Here is a 15,839-nt window from a genome sequence, read left to right on the forward strand (position 1 = left end):
TATATATTGAATGGTTAAACACAATTCATAGACAAAATAGGAAGAAAGAACAGATACCGTAACCAAAACTTCTGGTGACCAGTGTATATTTTGGATAACTCTTTCACTCTTGTAAATTGGGGTTCCAGAGACCCTTGCTGGTGCACATGTCCTAACGCCCTTTGACTTTTCTGGCTTGGGTGACCCTGCCAGAAGCTTATGCTTCTGCCAGCATAGCTCTCAGGACAATAACAATGAACAGCACACTCTAGGCTATAGGTATTCAGAGGGAGCTATTTAATCAGTGAACCTCAAACCCAGACTTATAGCCAACAACGTAATACAATGCAAATGATAAATTGACCGATGATGTATATTAATAAATTAAGATCATATACCTGGAGACAAATTACTTTCGTACGCTAATAACTGAGAATCCACAAACCGCAGTTTTCCTTGTTCACTTGATTTACAAGGTTTAGGTGTGTCAGCCCATTTACCAGAAAAATATTCGGCGAGTGCAAGGTGATAAGATGGTGCTTTGTCTTTAGATAAGAGATACCTGTAAACAAGAACAGTAATACTAATAATAAGAATAATTATGACGATCATAATAATGTGATGTTGTAAATGGTAATGATGATGGTGACGTTTACATTACACTACAGAATCAGTACGGCTATTTTCGATGTGTGAGACTTTTTTTGAATATGCCAAATAATAATTTATAAATATTTGCAATTGGACATAAATCCGAGTATATACCTTTCAGTTGCAACCTCTTTGAACAGGTGATATGCCCACCGGTATAATATTAGTCCACAGCAAGTAGTCCGAGTGAGGTAGGGATTAAGTAACTCCTTCATCCTGGACCATATAGCCGGAGGAAGACGATGCAACGGAGTCCCATTTGTACTCACAATGTCATCCATGACAGCTTCATCTAACGAAAGAAGGTCCTCCATTTCGTTGTCCGTAAGCCCACACTTAGATGCCGTCAAATAACCTATTGCCCTGCGTACAACTGGTTCACCGATGGATTGCTCCAAAGATAGAAAAAATGCTGAAACAAAACATTTTTGGCATTGATGTTTTAGATATATTGTATTCGGAGCCTATCAAGTAGAAGATTTATAGATTCGAATTTTCAAAATCGACAATAATAATATAGCGTATCATCATAATACAGGTAAGATTTCTTTTTGCTAAAAAGGTTTATTTGGATCGGGAAATTGCTCTATTAGTGTTCCTTCCAATCCAGAGTTTCTCTTACCATCTCCCGATTTTTCGAGGATCGTAATGGATGTAAACATTTTCATGCTTACCAAGGTTCTGTTTTTGTTGATCGGAATGAATCCCTTTCCTATCTAAACGTTGGATTTTTGTGTAAACGCAATTAACAATAAAATAAATCTCAACATATACTCGTTACCACAAGTAACTTGGATTATGTATGAATAACTATATATTGTGTATTCGTTTATTCATATTTAGCACTGCTACAAAACTGTATAAGTAACCTACCATTTATCTGCTTTTTAGATGTGCTTCCTAAACGCGTTTCCTTTTGGAGTGAATAGCTTTTCCATTTTAGTGCTTCTCTTATTGCCATTTCAAGATACAGATGTGTTGGGTTTTCAAGTACACAATCAATTAAGTAGCTTTGTTGTTCTTCAGTCAATGTTCTATTTCCGAGCGATAGGTGATGGTACAATATGGTGGAAATTTCCCTCTCTGATAAATCAGGCACTTGTAAGAAATTCGCAGACGGAAATTGTTTCTGTGTATTATAAATAAGATAATATTCAATTAGTGATGTACCGTAGTGGAGCATTTGAATGGTGGTTAACATGCGTACCAACAGATTTCGGGGTACTTTGTTAAACTCCTGTCAAATTAGTTTCACTACTAACAAAACATCTCTACATTCTAAACTGTATTATAGGTCTGATGCATAAGGGAGCCCTATGGAATACGGAACATTTTAACACATTATACAAGTATTTTCGGTTTTTTGGTTTTTTATACCTCCGTAGTTTTTCTACAAAAAGAGAGGAAAAAAAGCCAATTTTATATCTCCCAGATTTTGTGTCGGCGGTCAAGCCAAATACTAATATTCCAAGTGTTTACATAGTATTGTCGTCGCTAGATTAAAAAATTAAAATAAAATGTATATATTACCTTCAATGATTTAAACGTCGTATATGAAGCATCATCCGCAGATGATAAAACAATGTGAACATTTGGAGGTATGTCTTTTGGCAGCCATCCTTCGCTAGCTGTAATATTCTCCGGCGACATTTGATGAAGGCCATCAATAAAGATTACCAGAGGGCGCTCGTAACTTGCAGCCTGTATTCTTCCAGCGAAATCATTGATCAATCCAAAATAATCCTATAATTAAAACAAAATTTATAACACATCATAGAGCTATTCGTGAAATAGCAAATTTGCATAATATATATATATGTCAACACAGTAAATGAAACTGTATAGAAATGTAAATATTACCTCTGGTATCGTTGTTGAATCTAGATCATATATATTCGAAATTTGAATACACATGCCCCTGAGTAAACAACGGGCCATTTCAGAGTCAGCTGTAGCTCCGATGAATCTCACAACTATAGCAAGTTTTGACCTATAGAGAAAAGATATAAACCTTTATTATCACATTAAAATTTTTCTTTGGAAAGACTTTCATTTTTTTGCTGTTGTAATAGTAGGATATACCGCAAGAAAACTAATAAATTGACCTTTTCGGAGTATTCAATCAAGCCTACACTGACCAATAAGAACAAGACCAATAAGAACACTGACCAATAAGAACACTGACCAATAAGAACACTGACCAATAAGAACACTGACCAATAAGAACACTGACCAATAAGAACAAGACCAAGATTGTCGCACAAATGCACGTGTTGTCTCATAAACGCACGTGTTTACTTATTTTTGCGCTGTCGTTTTGTGTTACCTTGGCAATAATATCCAATGGACAGGGCTTAGCAGAAAAGTCAATTTATTATAAAACATATGTTTTATTTCTAATAATTCCTTACCCTTTCGTCCATGAAGGTAACATAAGCGATGCCTTGGCCATCAGACTAGATTTTCCACAGCCAGCTTTACCATGCAATATGAGGAGCTGGTTGGTTGTATTGCACAAATATTCTTTAATATTACTGAGAACTTTACCAAACCCAAAGAAACAGTTTGATCTGCGAATATAAAACAGAATTTGGTCATCAGATAGGTATATCCATATATTTAAGCTTAGAATTAAATTTTAACTTAGAGTTAATCCTTAATCATTAGGCTTTCATCAGTTTATATAATAATGTACTACTTCCAGTCTCTATTTATCACCATTTATTGAACATTTTATGTGGCCGTGACTCTTATTCAGTAGCTAGACAATGACCCGCTATAAACAAATAGTTTACACGATTTTTGAAGTCAAGATAAATATTTACTGTAATTTATTACCTATGGTGAATAAATTTGATATCCTGGGATAGTGTTTACATAATTCTTGAAGACAAGAAATATAAAATACATATTGCCTCTAATTTAATTCATTACCTATGGTGAATAAAGTTGATATGCTCGGATAGCGTTTACATAATTCTTGGAGACAAAAATATAAAATACATATTGACTCTAATTTATTACCTATGGTAAATAAATTTGATATGCTGGGATAGCTCTTCATAGAATTGGTTCATCTCTGACTTGCTGGAATTTTCAGATAAAATCATTGGTTCTATTTTCATTTTGAGGGAATCATGAAACTCGTTTGCTAACTTGTCCAAATAATGCTTATGGTTGCGATTTCCGTCTGGGTTAATACCTTCCCGATCCCAGGATATGGTGTATGTATGCAGGTTTGCTAAACTAAGCTGAAATTTTAAACAAATAACAACAAATTAACTGTTGCGTCATTAGGCGTAAAAAAAATATCGAAATAGGCCTACCACATATTTATTTGGTCCTATATAATAATTATAGACTATAATAATGACATTTATTTTATTATTATCCTTATTATTGTTATTATCATTTATCATATTTTTATGTATTTCTTTTGTGTTCCTCTTACCTTCTGTAGGATTTTGTTATCTATTAATTCTTCCGCTTTTTGAGTAAGCACCGGATCAGATTCAGCTTTCATCGGCAATAGATCTGTGTATTCCTTTGCGGCAAAATCTTGTAAGTTTTGTTTCAGATTCTCGAATCTTCTTTGAAAACATTGCACTTTGGTAGTCGTGTCAATATCAGGGTTAAGGACAGCTTGTTGAGCCTCACGCTCTACAACTAAGATTTAAACAATAATATACAGTTCAACGTTGTATATAATAGAGTTGATCGACAAAAACTTAAATAATTGACAATCACTACGTCATGTATGCTTGACAGATAAAGAATTATTGTTCCAAACTCTCTCTACTAAAGGTACTGTTAATTATTTTTAATAGAACACCAGATCATTCTGTACTAAACTTACCCGATGTGTTAAATTCACGAATCCGATCCTGATCGGTAAGTACGCTTTTAACAAATTTGCCTATGACGTCTTGTAGTTTTTTCTGAATACTTCGCCATTGATTCAAAGCTCTCTGCTTCTTCTGTTTATCGGGACTGCAAAAGTCTTTGAATTGCGAGCTGAGTTTGAATATAATGACGTCATAAAACATAAGATACAATCGAGATTAGTAAGGAGGTTTTAAAAAGAAGATGGAGATGGATTGGATATATCTTTATAAAAAGAAAAGGATGATAATGTAAGAATAGCAATGAATTGGACTCTGGAAAGCGAACGAAATAGAGGACGACCCTATACCACATAGATACGCACTGCCGAGAGAAAGAGAGAGATACGTGTTTGGGTGGAGATAATCTTCACTACCCATGAGCGATAAGTAAGTAAAACATTATTGGAATAATTTTATATAATTAGCTTTCATTCAAGGCCATTAAAATATTTTAATTTTTTAGCATAATGGTTGTTTTGTGGAAGTTATTACTTGCAATCTTTTATTCTTTTAATAATATTAGAATTATATATATAGATATTTTAAACCTGTATTTATTACCTTATACACTGAAGCCTGTATACATGAGGTAGAGAATTTTCATCCAGCTTATACCAAGAATTTACGAGGTTAATATCAGCATCATACTTTCTTTCGGCTGCTTTTTCCTTTGAATCATCGACTATTTCATCTTTTACATCATTCTCAAGGTCTTCACTACCAAAATAATAATATCAACTTAATAATTTATTAGAAAATGGATACCTGTAACATGAAAATCATTTGCAAAGTTACAATATGCCATTCCTTTAGTCCCCGCCCCTTGGATATGGTTTCTACGGTCCCACGAAGCGAACACGCAAAAGTACGTGAACGACCGTATTTGTGAGACCTTCCAGGACTGTCAGTTAAACCTAACAACCGACCAATCAGAATACGACCAGGAAGATTTGCATGTCCACAAACACAAAACTTATACATACGGTCCGTTATAATAAATAGTTATCTAAAAGTACATACGATTATTTTATTATAAGATAGGCCACAGGTCATATGTGAAATAAACTCAGATTCTGAGATTAGAAGTTGTTTGATCGCCTGTATTTATAAATCAAAAAGGCATGAAACAATTTAATTAACACATACAATAATAATTGGATAAGGGCACACGTATCAGCCAGAATGTGCGTGTATCATCTACTTACACTATTACTGTTCCTTTCCTAAGGCAGCGTTAAAATTAAAGCAAGATATTAGTGAATATGATACGATACGTTTAATTTAATTAAGAACAATGAAGTATATTAAGCAAACTATTACAATAACGGTAATTTCTATCATTTATCATATTTGAGTGAACACATTATTCGAGTTTATTTACTCTATTTATAGAGTATTTATAAATACCAATTTATTGTTATTTTATAAATTTTCACGGCAATATTTTCATGTGGTATAATTTCGACAAGATATTATTGCTTAGTTTACTCGTGCTGGAAAATAAAAGCAGTGTAAAATTGGAATGCTAAAGAGAATACAGTATAACAGTGTTCCATAATATATAATCAAATAAAACCAATATGTATAGGCCTATATCACGTTATTTATTCAAATAGCTTTTTTAAGTTAGCCTATGCTGTAAATGTTATACCACTATAAAATGATTAAATCCAATCAGTACTGAAAAAAAAACCAGATTGAATATTAAGAACATAACTTCTTTTCAAACAGTTAATTTCAAGACTTGTTGACAAAGATGTGCATTGGTTTAGTTTAATTGATTTTCTTTATTATAGTCACTGCAATTCCAAGAGAAATTACCGCTTGGTTTGAATTGCTGGTCCAATGCTGAAGGACCGCAGTGTCGTCACTACTCTCTTGGCGGCAACGTGGAATTTGGTACTCTTCTTTACAGACGATCGTCTGATGATAGCATTAAAATGTCCAAGTAAATTTTGCTTAACAGACGCAAACTATGAACACCTTTCTTAATCGATAATTGTATGCCTGACGTTTCGACCTAGTCTACCATTCCATTTCTCTGAAGAAGGTTCAGTCTGTCTGAGTCAAAACGCCAGACGCTACCTACTAAATTCTGCACATGCTAAGATTCGCATCGTTGCTGAAGTCCAAATAGTCCAACAATGTATATGTACTTAGACCCTATTTAAGTACGGTAAATTTAATATCAGACACCTGATTTATAAATTATAAGTAATTACTGTAGATATAAATGTCTGTCCATGGGTTTAAGATTAAAATTGACTTACTTAATTTGAGGTTGTTTTGTTTGTGACGTTTTTCTTGAAGGAGTTGCATTGAAAGATCCTGATCTCGATCTGGCTCCTTGGCTTTCATCTTGCTTGGATATACTGACTTTATGTGCAAACGCAGCTACTACCGAATCAACGAATCCTTTACCATCGTTGGAATTCTGAGATGGAACTTCTAGGGAGTCACCCCTGAAAAATGGTGGAAATTTATTTGAAACATTGTATTAACGAAAATATAGAGGTTGTGCAGTCTCTGGGGTTCGACAACTACATTATTTATTGTGTGTTGTCGCTCGATCATCATCGTTATCATCATCAGCATTATTATTAACATCACTATCATCATCATTATTATTGTCATTATCACTATTGTAATATCACTACTATTATTTCAAGTTCGATAGTGGTATCTTTACCTAGGCCTATTCAATTCATATTGTGTATGATTTAGTAGAAAAAACGTTAATTAATTAAAAAAAATAAACCAAATATTTTGAATGTTCTTACCCATTTCCTGTGGTAGTTTTAGATATTGGTCTATATAGGTTAACATAGAACTCCTTTTCTTGTTGAAGGCCAGCAATTATTGCTCGGTATTCCCAGGCTGTGATAACGGATGGTAATGGGCATTGACCGTACTTCTGTCCCAGTAATAACTGCAATAGAAATACACTGTTTTTAATATTTGAGGCTTGTCATTCCAAAACAAGCATACTATCGCTAATCGTTGGACTGAGTAATTAAACATTAAAATGTGGCAGTATTGTATAACTTAATTCAGAGGAGCCATAATACTTTTATTCATAAATTTGGCAAAAGTAAGTCGATTCCAGTAAATCACCTATATATATATATATATATATATATATATATATATAGCTTATAATGTGAAGAATAAGGATAAAATGATAAGTAAATTTTCATTTTTTGGTCACTAATGCTGGTTTTGGGATCGCAAGCCTCTTTTGTAAATCATTTTAATGATCATTCATTGGCACTGCTAAAGAGTATCCTAGCTAGTTATATACCAAAAGTCTTTAATGTTTCCTTATGTTTATTGTTGGATGATGTATATTTTGTTCTATCATCACTGTAATATAAATATCGATCTCTGATGAAACAGATTCAAAATATCTAAAGGTACTGTAGAAATGTAAAAAATATATAATTATAACTTTTCTACGAATAAAAAAAAACAAAACATACTACATAATTAGGGCCTTTTGATAGTCTCTGACAAGACTTCTTTAATGTTTCCTTATGTTTATTGTTGGATGATGTATATTTTGTTCTATCATCACCGTAATATAAATATCGATCTCTGATGAAACAGATTCAAAATATCTAAAGGTACTGTAGAAATGTAAAAAATATATAATTATAACTTTTCTACGAATAAAAAAAAACAAAACATACTACATAATTAGGGCCTTTTGATAGTCTCTGACAAGACTTCTTTAATGTTTCCTTATGTTTATTGTTGGATGATGTATATTTTGTTCTATCATCACCGTAATATAAATATCGATCTCTGATGAAACAGATTCAAAATATCTAAAGATACTGTAGAAATGTAAAAAATATATAATTATAACTTTTCTACGAATAAAAAAAAACAAAACATACTACATAATTAGGGCCTTTTGATAGTCTCTGACAAGACTTCAGCTCCTTTAAGCAGAGTTTGGTATGAGAGTGATCGTCAGTGTTAGTGTCTTTTAAGCCCCAGTTGTGATCGCGGAGTTGGAATTCAAACCCCCTGTCACGACAATACTGCTTCAGTCTCGGAACTGCTTTACCAATAATTGACGTTCTCTCGGCAATGAAATCTACAAAAAAAAAATCACAAACAATACAGGTATATAATAGGCCTAATCACGATGAACGTGTATGCACACATATCAATTTCATATGGCTTATAATTAATGTTTACTCCTCCCGTTGCCTTACAGTTATGCGCCTTTGTGGAATTAAATGAAGTATATAAATACCCGATAACTATCGTATGCCTTAAACCCTTTTTATTCAGTGTCACTACCAAGTGCATGGTAGCTGGTAAATCTCTGGGACAGATGCAATTTGATATTGGTTATTTAGTCTCCAGTGGCTATTTGATAAGAACCTGTTGTGATAATATTCTATCTACTTTCCAAACAATACAGTTGTTCTTTCCATACACTTGATATATCGGGTGTAAAATATGTATTCTTAAAATATTTGCTAACTTGAATGTATTGGTTTGATAGGTGGTAAACACGTCATGTACATACACTACACAGGCTTATATTTATAATGAGGAAACACGTCAGACGATCGAAGTATTTTCAATTATGCATTCTTAAATGATTGACGGGCTGTGATATCTTCGAGTAGCATTTTACAGGCTGTAATATCTAGTTCGTTTAGTACCGGTACATTATTGCAGTGGTGGCCAATGGAGAGGGGGAAGGAGTGCATTTGCCTCCCTACACCCCCACCCCTGTTTGACATGTTTAGACACGCCACGACGAGGTCGTCGGATCAAAAATTAAAAAATATATATAATTTACATATCTAAATGACGCTATTTTTATTGCCAATCCCAAATTAAGCCATAAAAACTTTCCCCGTGATTACCCTACCAGGGATGTTTTATTCCGGGACTCAGACCGAGAATCTAGTAGGCCCTTTTTGTTCAGACCCCCGTCTGGAGCCACTGCTGCATTATTGACAACCATAGACTTAATCTTACCTGGAAATGTGGATGAGAGGTAAATTTGGATAATCTTCGTTTCAACCGGACAACGTATATTAACATTTCCTTTTAGTATTCGATGAAATGCGTCCTCCCAATCAAAACATTCAACTGTATTAGCCTCCTCAGTTACTAAGATATAAGGATATTGCTCAGGCACTGGGCTTATACATGAGGTGTCTTCCTCTAATACATCATCATCTAAACGACCTGTATCATTGTCCATAGTAGCAGTTAAAAGTACTTCACTGTTGGTGGGTGGAACATTACTTGATATCGCTGGTAATTTGATGGGTGTTCCTGGAAAGCTGACATTGTTTTCATAGTTTTTAAAATCAACGGGGGACAAACTCCTATCGGTTCCAGATGATCTCTTCCTTGATGAGCCACTTCTTGTGCTCGCAGTAGATTGTGTGCCATCAGAGGGCGTCTTTGAAACAAAGTTTACATCAAATGTAGATGCATGAAGAGGTTCAAGCTTTACAGAATCCTTTACATCTCTCTTTTCAACATCAATTGAAAAATTAGCGTTTTTCAACATTGAGAGTCTTTTATCGAGTCCAGCATTTATTGTAACTAATTCTCTGTTGCCATTTATCAAGACTGAAGACCGTAGACCAGCATCCGACACTCGGCGGAGCTTTTCTGCCATTTTGGTGTCAGGATGTTTTCCAAACTTTCCGATGAGCTCAAGGCTCACATTTTCGGATGGTAAACGTTGTGGTACTGGATAAAGGCCGTCTTTAGCGTGACCTTCTTTGCTTAATCTACCACCAATGTCATTATATTTGTGGAAAATATCTTGCCTTGATGAACTCTGAAAGAATCAAGTTAAGTACGGTAACGAGCGATTTGGTGTGGTTTGAAACAGAGTCTATAAATAATAAAAACATCAACTAGAAAACGTATGAATTAAACTAACCAATGAAAACAATAGGTATAATTAAATTAATGAATATTACCAAGCTCAAACATAAGCATTTAACATGTTCATATTTGTGTCATAATATTGAATGAAATACAAATAGATGGCACTTTTTTTTCATTTAAAAGTTTTAAAAAAATACCTTAACGGGAGATTGAATTTGACTTTGTTGAATTGAAGATGTTTCGTCATCACTTAATGAAATTGTATCGTCATACCATTGGTTCATACGTTGGCGAAGCTTCCGCTAAAGTAAACGAGACGATTTTAAATAATGAATGTTACCATCTCCAATCAAACAGCTATCTATATGGCATGTGAATATCGTAACATTATTATTTGTATTGATTACCGTATGTTATGTTGAGATAGGTCATATGTACAAATACAGTAATATAGTTGGTTGTCGCAATATAATTGTTAATAGTTTCTTATCTTTTTATTTACCAGCCTACTTACACGTAAATGGGTAACAATCATATGGTTCGACTCCTGGCTTATCCTTCGTTTACCTTTCAAGTGGTTATCGCCACCCTAATTGAAGAAAGCAAATATTTAATATAGTCAAGAGGTATCTACAGTAAATTAAAAGGGAATTTGAAGGGTAGACCTATCTTCCTATGCTGATTCATCTCGGCATGCCCATGCAAATACTCGTAGACACATTAAAAATACACATTTTTTGTTCCCATTCCCAAACTTAATAGGACATGCATACAGCAATGACAATGTACGAGTCAGCTCCTGTACTTTTCATTCTGCTCTGTAAATGTTGAAACTGATGACCTAAATTCGATATTCTATTTTGTCCAGCATTATTCGTTCATTTTTAATCCTGAAGATGTACAAGGAAAGTTTAGGATCAAAATAACTTATGTCAAAATTAGGGTGAACGAACCCTGGCATGGTGTAGTTTATAATATATTTTGATTTTAACAACAATCGTTCAGGAAAGGCTTAAGCAAATTATCATTAACTCCAAAGACTTAACAATAATAATACTGTACATACATCAATACCCGGTACGATAGACTGTGAAATGATTTTTCCCCTGGCTGTTTTGGTGTTCAGATCGTCCGTCATTGGTGGCAGAGTAGTCACTGATCGTCGATGATGCTGGAAAAAGAAGACAGCCTTAAGTTCATCGAAGAAATCTTCATGGTAAATTGAATGATCTGACAGCAATTAAAATTACTCTTAATTGAATGATTTTTTAAAAAAGAATTGAAATATGTATATCCAGATTTAAATTAAATTTTATTTAAATAAACTCGTAATTATCTATTAATTGTACATGGATTTAAATACAGTTTTATTATGTTGCAACAGGTTTAGCTATGGTTGTATAAAGTCAGGTCCATATTTTACGTTCTCAAATGCTAAACCTATTAATAATTTGAGCAAGGAACCTATTACAGACCAAGTTCTATAAAACTTTGAATTTACTGTACAATGTGCGGTCAGAGTTACTGTTTCTGACAGTGATTGATATGCTATGTTTGTTGAAATAACAGCCTAAAGTCATAAGCAAACCATAAGTCCGGTTTTCTTATAACGTAAAGTTGTATAAATCACGTGTTGTCCTCAGTTAGACTTAGCTCAGAATCTCATCAATCAACGTTTGCTTTCTTAATTCTTGACACACCTTTTGTCCGTTCCATGGCGTATCAAGCATTCAGGTATTATTCTAATAATTTTTTTGTGAACCCAAGTAGAGCTGCAGGAGTGGAAAATCGAACGATAATGTGATAAAATACCTATGCATATGCCTAACTACTGCATATCACGAACATGGGGCATACGCGTATTCCCACACAAACTTTTGAAGAAAACTTTCTCGTTGGTCTTATTAAGTTTTATTTAAATGTCCATGTATCACGTACAGCAATTAAAAGATAATCAGTAAATACCAAGTACATAATAAGTAAACACTCGTTCTCATGTTGTTGAAACCCTTTTGGGTTGATAAATAAACTCAGTGTTTTAACTGAGGTGATAAGCTAGAAGGCATCAATGTGGATAATAAAAATAATTCTCTTTATTTTTTTTCTGATGATACGATTAACGAATGCAGTTTCCATTGTGTATGAATAGGAACATGTGCAAACACATAGAGGAGGAATCACAACCCTCGAAATCTGATACATAATAAGTAAGCACTCATTTCTCATATTGTTGAAACCCTTTTGGGTTGATAAATAATCTCAGTGTTTTAACTAAGGTGATAAGGCAGAAGACATCAATGTGAATATTTAAAAAATCATTCTCTATACTGTAGTGCTTTTCTGATGATACAATTAACGAATGCAGTTTCCATTGTGTATGAATAGTAACATGTGCAAACATCTAGAGGAGGATTCACGGCCCTCAAAATCGGATTAGGTTTACGTAGTAAATGAACGGGGTTTTATTATAAAGCGTTTTTGGTTTTACTAGGTACACAGTATTAATACTTTATGAGTCTCAATCGTATGGTGAACAACAGATCCTTTGGATTATTAAGACCGCCAATCAATTTGTTTCAATGTAAATCAATACTGTCTATACAATCAGCGAGGTCGAAGAAAACAAGAACGGTACCGTACCAGTAATAAATAAACAATTGGAAATAAAGATTTCAACAGCGTAGCCTAACTTCCATGCTTCTTGGATGGTTTTAATTGCATCAAGGAAATAGAGCAAACCAAAAAATATACTTGAGATTGCCCTGCCCGCGTTTTATAGGACTTGGATAAACATAGGTGTGGTTGCTAGGCAGCCATATTTGAAACCCGAAGAATGGCTTCGACTTCTTGTTCCCATGAGATCACATCTTGCTCATGACATTGTGTCAAGCCTTAATAAATAACTGAAATAAATGAATTTATATTTTATGAGTATAGGCCTACAGTGTTTTGTGTAATACAATTCGAATACGCTGTTTCAATATCAAGGTTAGTAATATTATACATATATAAAGATTAAGGTGATTATATACTCTCATTGACACCCAATGTCATTGGTCATAATAAATTTAAACCATGTATTTTTAAATAATCCTGTATAATTTATGAGATCGAGTTTCCAGTTAATTTAAAAATAACTTTGACACAGTCTAAGGTATTAATCAAGTTATTTTGTTGTTTTAGAAAAAAAACTACCAATCGTTTAAGCAATCTACTTCGAATAATAAATCTAATACTGATTTTGATTTGTTTCAGTAATAAATCTAGTCAACGGTATGACCATCTAAAAAAAAACTAATGATGGACATTACGATCTCTGGAATGTGATACATACTGGGACATTAATTGATGATGTAGTTTGTACTCTCGGAGTATATATAAGAAAATTACACTCATGAATTAAATTTGTGAAAACGTAAGGTTTGTATAACTTTTATGATCATAGGTTGAGTCTGCTTATAAAACACAAGATAATTTATTTACCCTGCTTGTTTTTAAATACAATTTACTGACTTTGCAATATATAGACCTACATATATCAAGAAATAACATTTACGACACTGAAAATGTCTTTACCCCACGTACAGTACAAAAATTTAACCTTCACTTCGATTAGTACATATAGGCCTACTGTATATTAAAAAAATCCAAATCAAATCTGAACATTTTTAAAGGTCATTTAAATTAATTACAATGTGCACAAGTATTAAAAATAAAACCTTCCTAAGTAAAACAAGAGCTGAAATTCAAAACTGTTATCTCAAATTTGAAGCCTGCTTTCTTTTAAATCGCTACACTGTCGCTAAAAGTGTTTAGTTCAATCGATAGGCTGTAGCGATTGTATGGAAACCAAGCTTAAAGCCTGTTTCCACGAGACGAATTTATTCGCGCGAATCGAAACCGAGGGTTCGCTTCCTGAGCTCTGATTGGTTGCGCATTTTTTCGCTTCGCAAAAAGTAGAAACAGTTCGAACTACTGATTTCGCTGAAGCGAAAATTCCGATAGAAATGTGAATGCACATGAGAATTCACCTAGTGAAAACCAGGCTTTAGGCCCATGAGCTCAATATCTCGCTGTTTTACAAGTCGTGACCATATTGCATACATTACATTCTATGCAAAAGAATGATGACAGTGTGAAAAGAATATACAAGGTATATGTAAGGCGCACTGATGTGGTCATGTGTTGATACATGTGGCCATGCGTACTGTATATCGACAGAATGAAAAAGTGATTCCCTGTCGAATTACATAATAGATTGAAGATGACATTATTCGTTAATTAGTTTTTTTAATGAATATTGTTATTATTATATGCTACTGTGATTTTGTTGAAAAGCTAAAGTAAATAACGAATGAATAAACTAAAATTATTTCTAATTGCATGATAATAATACTAATAATATATTAATAATAATAATAATAATAAAATATAATAATAATTATATTGATAATGATAATAATAATTTTATTTTAGTTAGTGCCTTTGCTATATCTTATGATCATGACTGTAATCATGTATATTTTTATGTATACCGTATTTAATCATCTGTATTAGGCCCCATAAAAAAATTATTAGTTTATCACCCGCTCCCTCATCACTTTTGGGAAAAATCTGATTTTTTTTTTTCAATCAAAATATATTTTCATTTCAAACGGTCCTTTTCCATCTTTTTTCACTTGAAAAGCATGGTTTTATTGCAAAAATGCTTACTGGCACAACAAAAACATATTTTTTAAATATAAATTTGATTCCATTCTTATGACTTTTTATATATGTGTCTCTAACCATTGATTTACTTGTGATCATCGGTAAAATGGGGGCGGGATTAGCAAAAAAAAAAACAACCAAAAAACCTCCCTCCCTCATCAGTTTTTATTCTTTGATAGGGTGATAAACTAATAATTTTTTTTATGGGGCCTTATGGCGAGCAAAGAGATTCACTTAGTGGAATAATAAAGTTATCTAATCTTATGAGAAATATAACTCCTGCAGAGTGTTTCTGGATTATAAAGGCTCAATAGCACAAAGCAAATATTACCCCCATTGAGGAAAGAAGCACCTTAACAGAGAAACATGGTTTGAATAGAACTATTTTTTTGTAGTAGTTATAAACAAAACAAAAGTTATAGCTGTAGTTATATAAAAAAAACACACACACACATACAGTCCACTAGTTGTTTCATCATATTAGTATCACATCCGTTAAAATGTACCATTTGGTAGAAATAGCCTAGATGGTTTATTAAGTTTAACACATTTTTATAGGAATAGGAAATATATAAATGGTAGATTGACGAGGTTATAAATACCCGAATCTCCATGTCGGTTGTAGAAAGAGTTAATTGCAGAGTGTTTCTGGATTATAAAAGGCTCAATAGCACAAAGCAAATATTACCCCCACGGAGGAAAGGAGCAGTACCCCTAACATAGAAAAATGGTTTGAAT

The 15,839-nt window shown here is 33.3% G+C and overlaps 1 protein-coding gene across 3 annotated transcripts in view; it reads right to left on the reverse strand.

The window, feature by feature from the left end:
- LOC117102881 overlaps positions 1-15,839 on the reverse strand; it is a 31,902-nt gene that overhangs the window by 10,406 nt on the left and 5,657 nt on the right. Inside the window, exons 2-20 of one of the 3 annotated variants that reach the window (XM_033243326.1) lie at positions 11,458-11,562; positions 10,906-10,980; positions 10,589-10,693; positions 9,519-10,338; positions 8,414-8,616; positions 7,295-7,443; positions 6,785-6,976; positions 6,336-6,437; positions 5,720-5,737; positions 5,076-5,231; positions 4,487-4,644; positions 4,082-4,296; positions 3,655-3,881; positions 3,042-3,200; positions 2,491-2,620; positions 2,161-2,373; positions 1,504-1,759; positions 745-1,042; positions 378-541 (exon numbers count right to left, since the gene is read on the reverse strand). In XM_033243326.1, coding sequence (XP_033099217.1) covers positions 378-541; positions 745-1,042; positions 1,504-1,759; positions 2,161-2,373; positions 2,491-2,620; positions 3,042-3,200; positions 3,655-3,881; positions 4,082-4,296; positions 4,487-4,644; positions 5,076-5,231; positions 5,720-5,737; positions 6,336-6,437; positions 6,785-6,976; positions 7,295-7,443; positions 8,414-8,616; positions 9,519-10,338; positions 10,589-10,693; positions 10,906-10,980; positions 11,458-11,562 — 3,745 coding nt within the window. The remainder of the gene's footprint in view (positions 1-377; positions 542-744; positions 1,043-1,503; positions 1,760-2,160; positions 2,374-2,490; positions 2,621-3,041; positions 3,201-3,654; positions 3,882-4,081; positions 4,297-4,486; positions 4,645-5,075; positions 5,232-5,719; positions 5,738-6,335; positions 6,438-6,784; positions 6,977-7,294; positions 7,444-8,413; positions 8,617-9,518; positions 10,339-10,588; positions 10,694-10,905; positions 10,981-11,457; positions 11,563-15,839) is intronic. The other 2 variants (XM_033243328.1, XM_033243329.1) reach the window with 2 other exon arrangements.

This window comes from Anneissia japonica, unplaced genomic scaffold (assembly GCF_011630105.1).
Source record: "Anneissia japonica isolate Jap-2015-1 unplaced genomic scaffold, ASM1163010v1 scaffold597_len517326_cov190, whole genome shotgun sequence".
NCBI lineage: Eukaryota > Metazoa > Echinodermata > Crinoidea > Comatulida > Comatulidae > Anneissia > Anneissia japonica.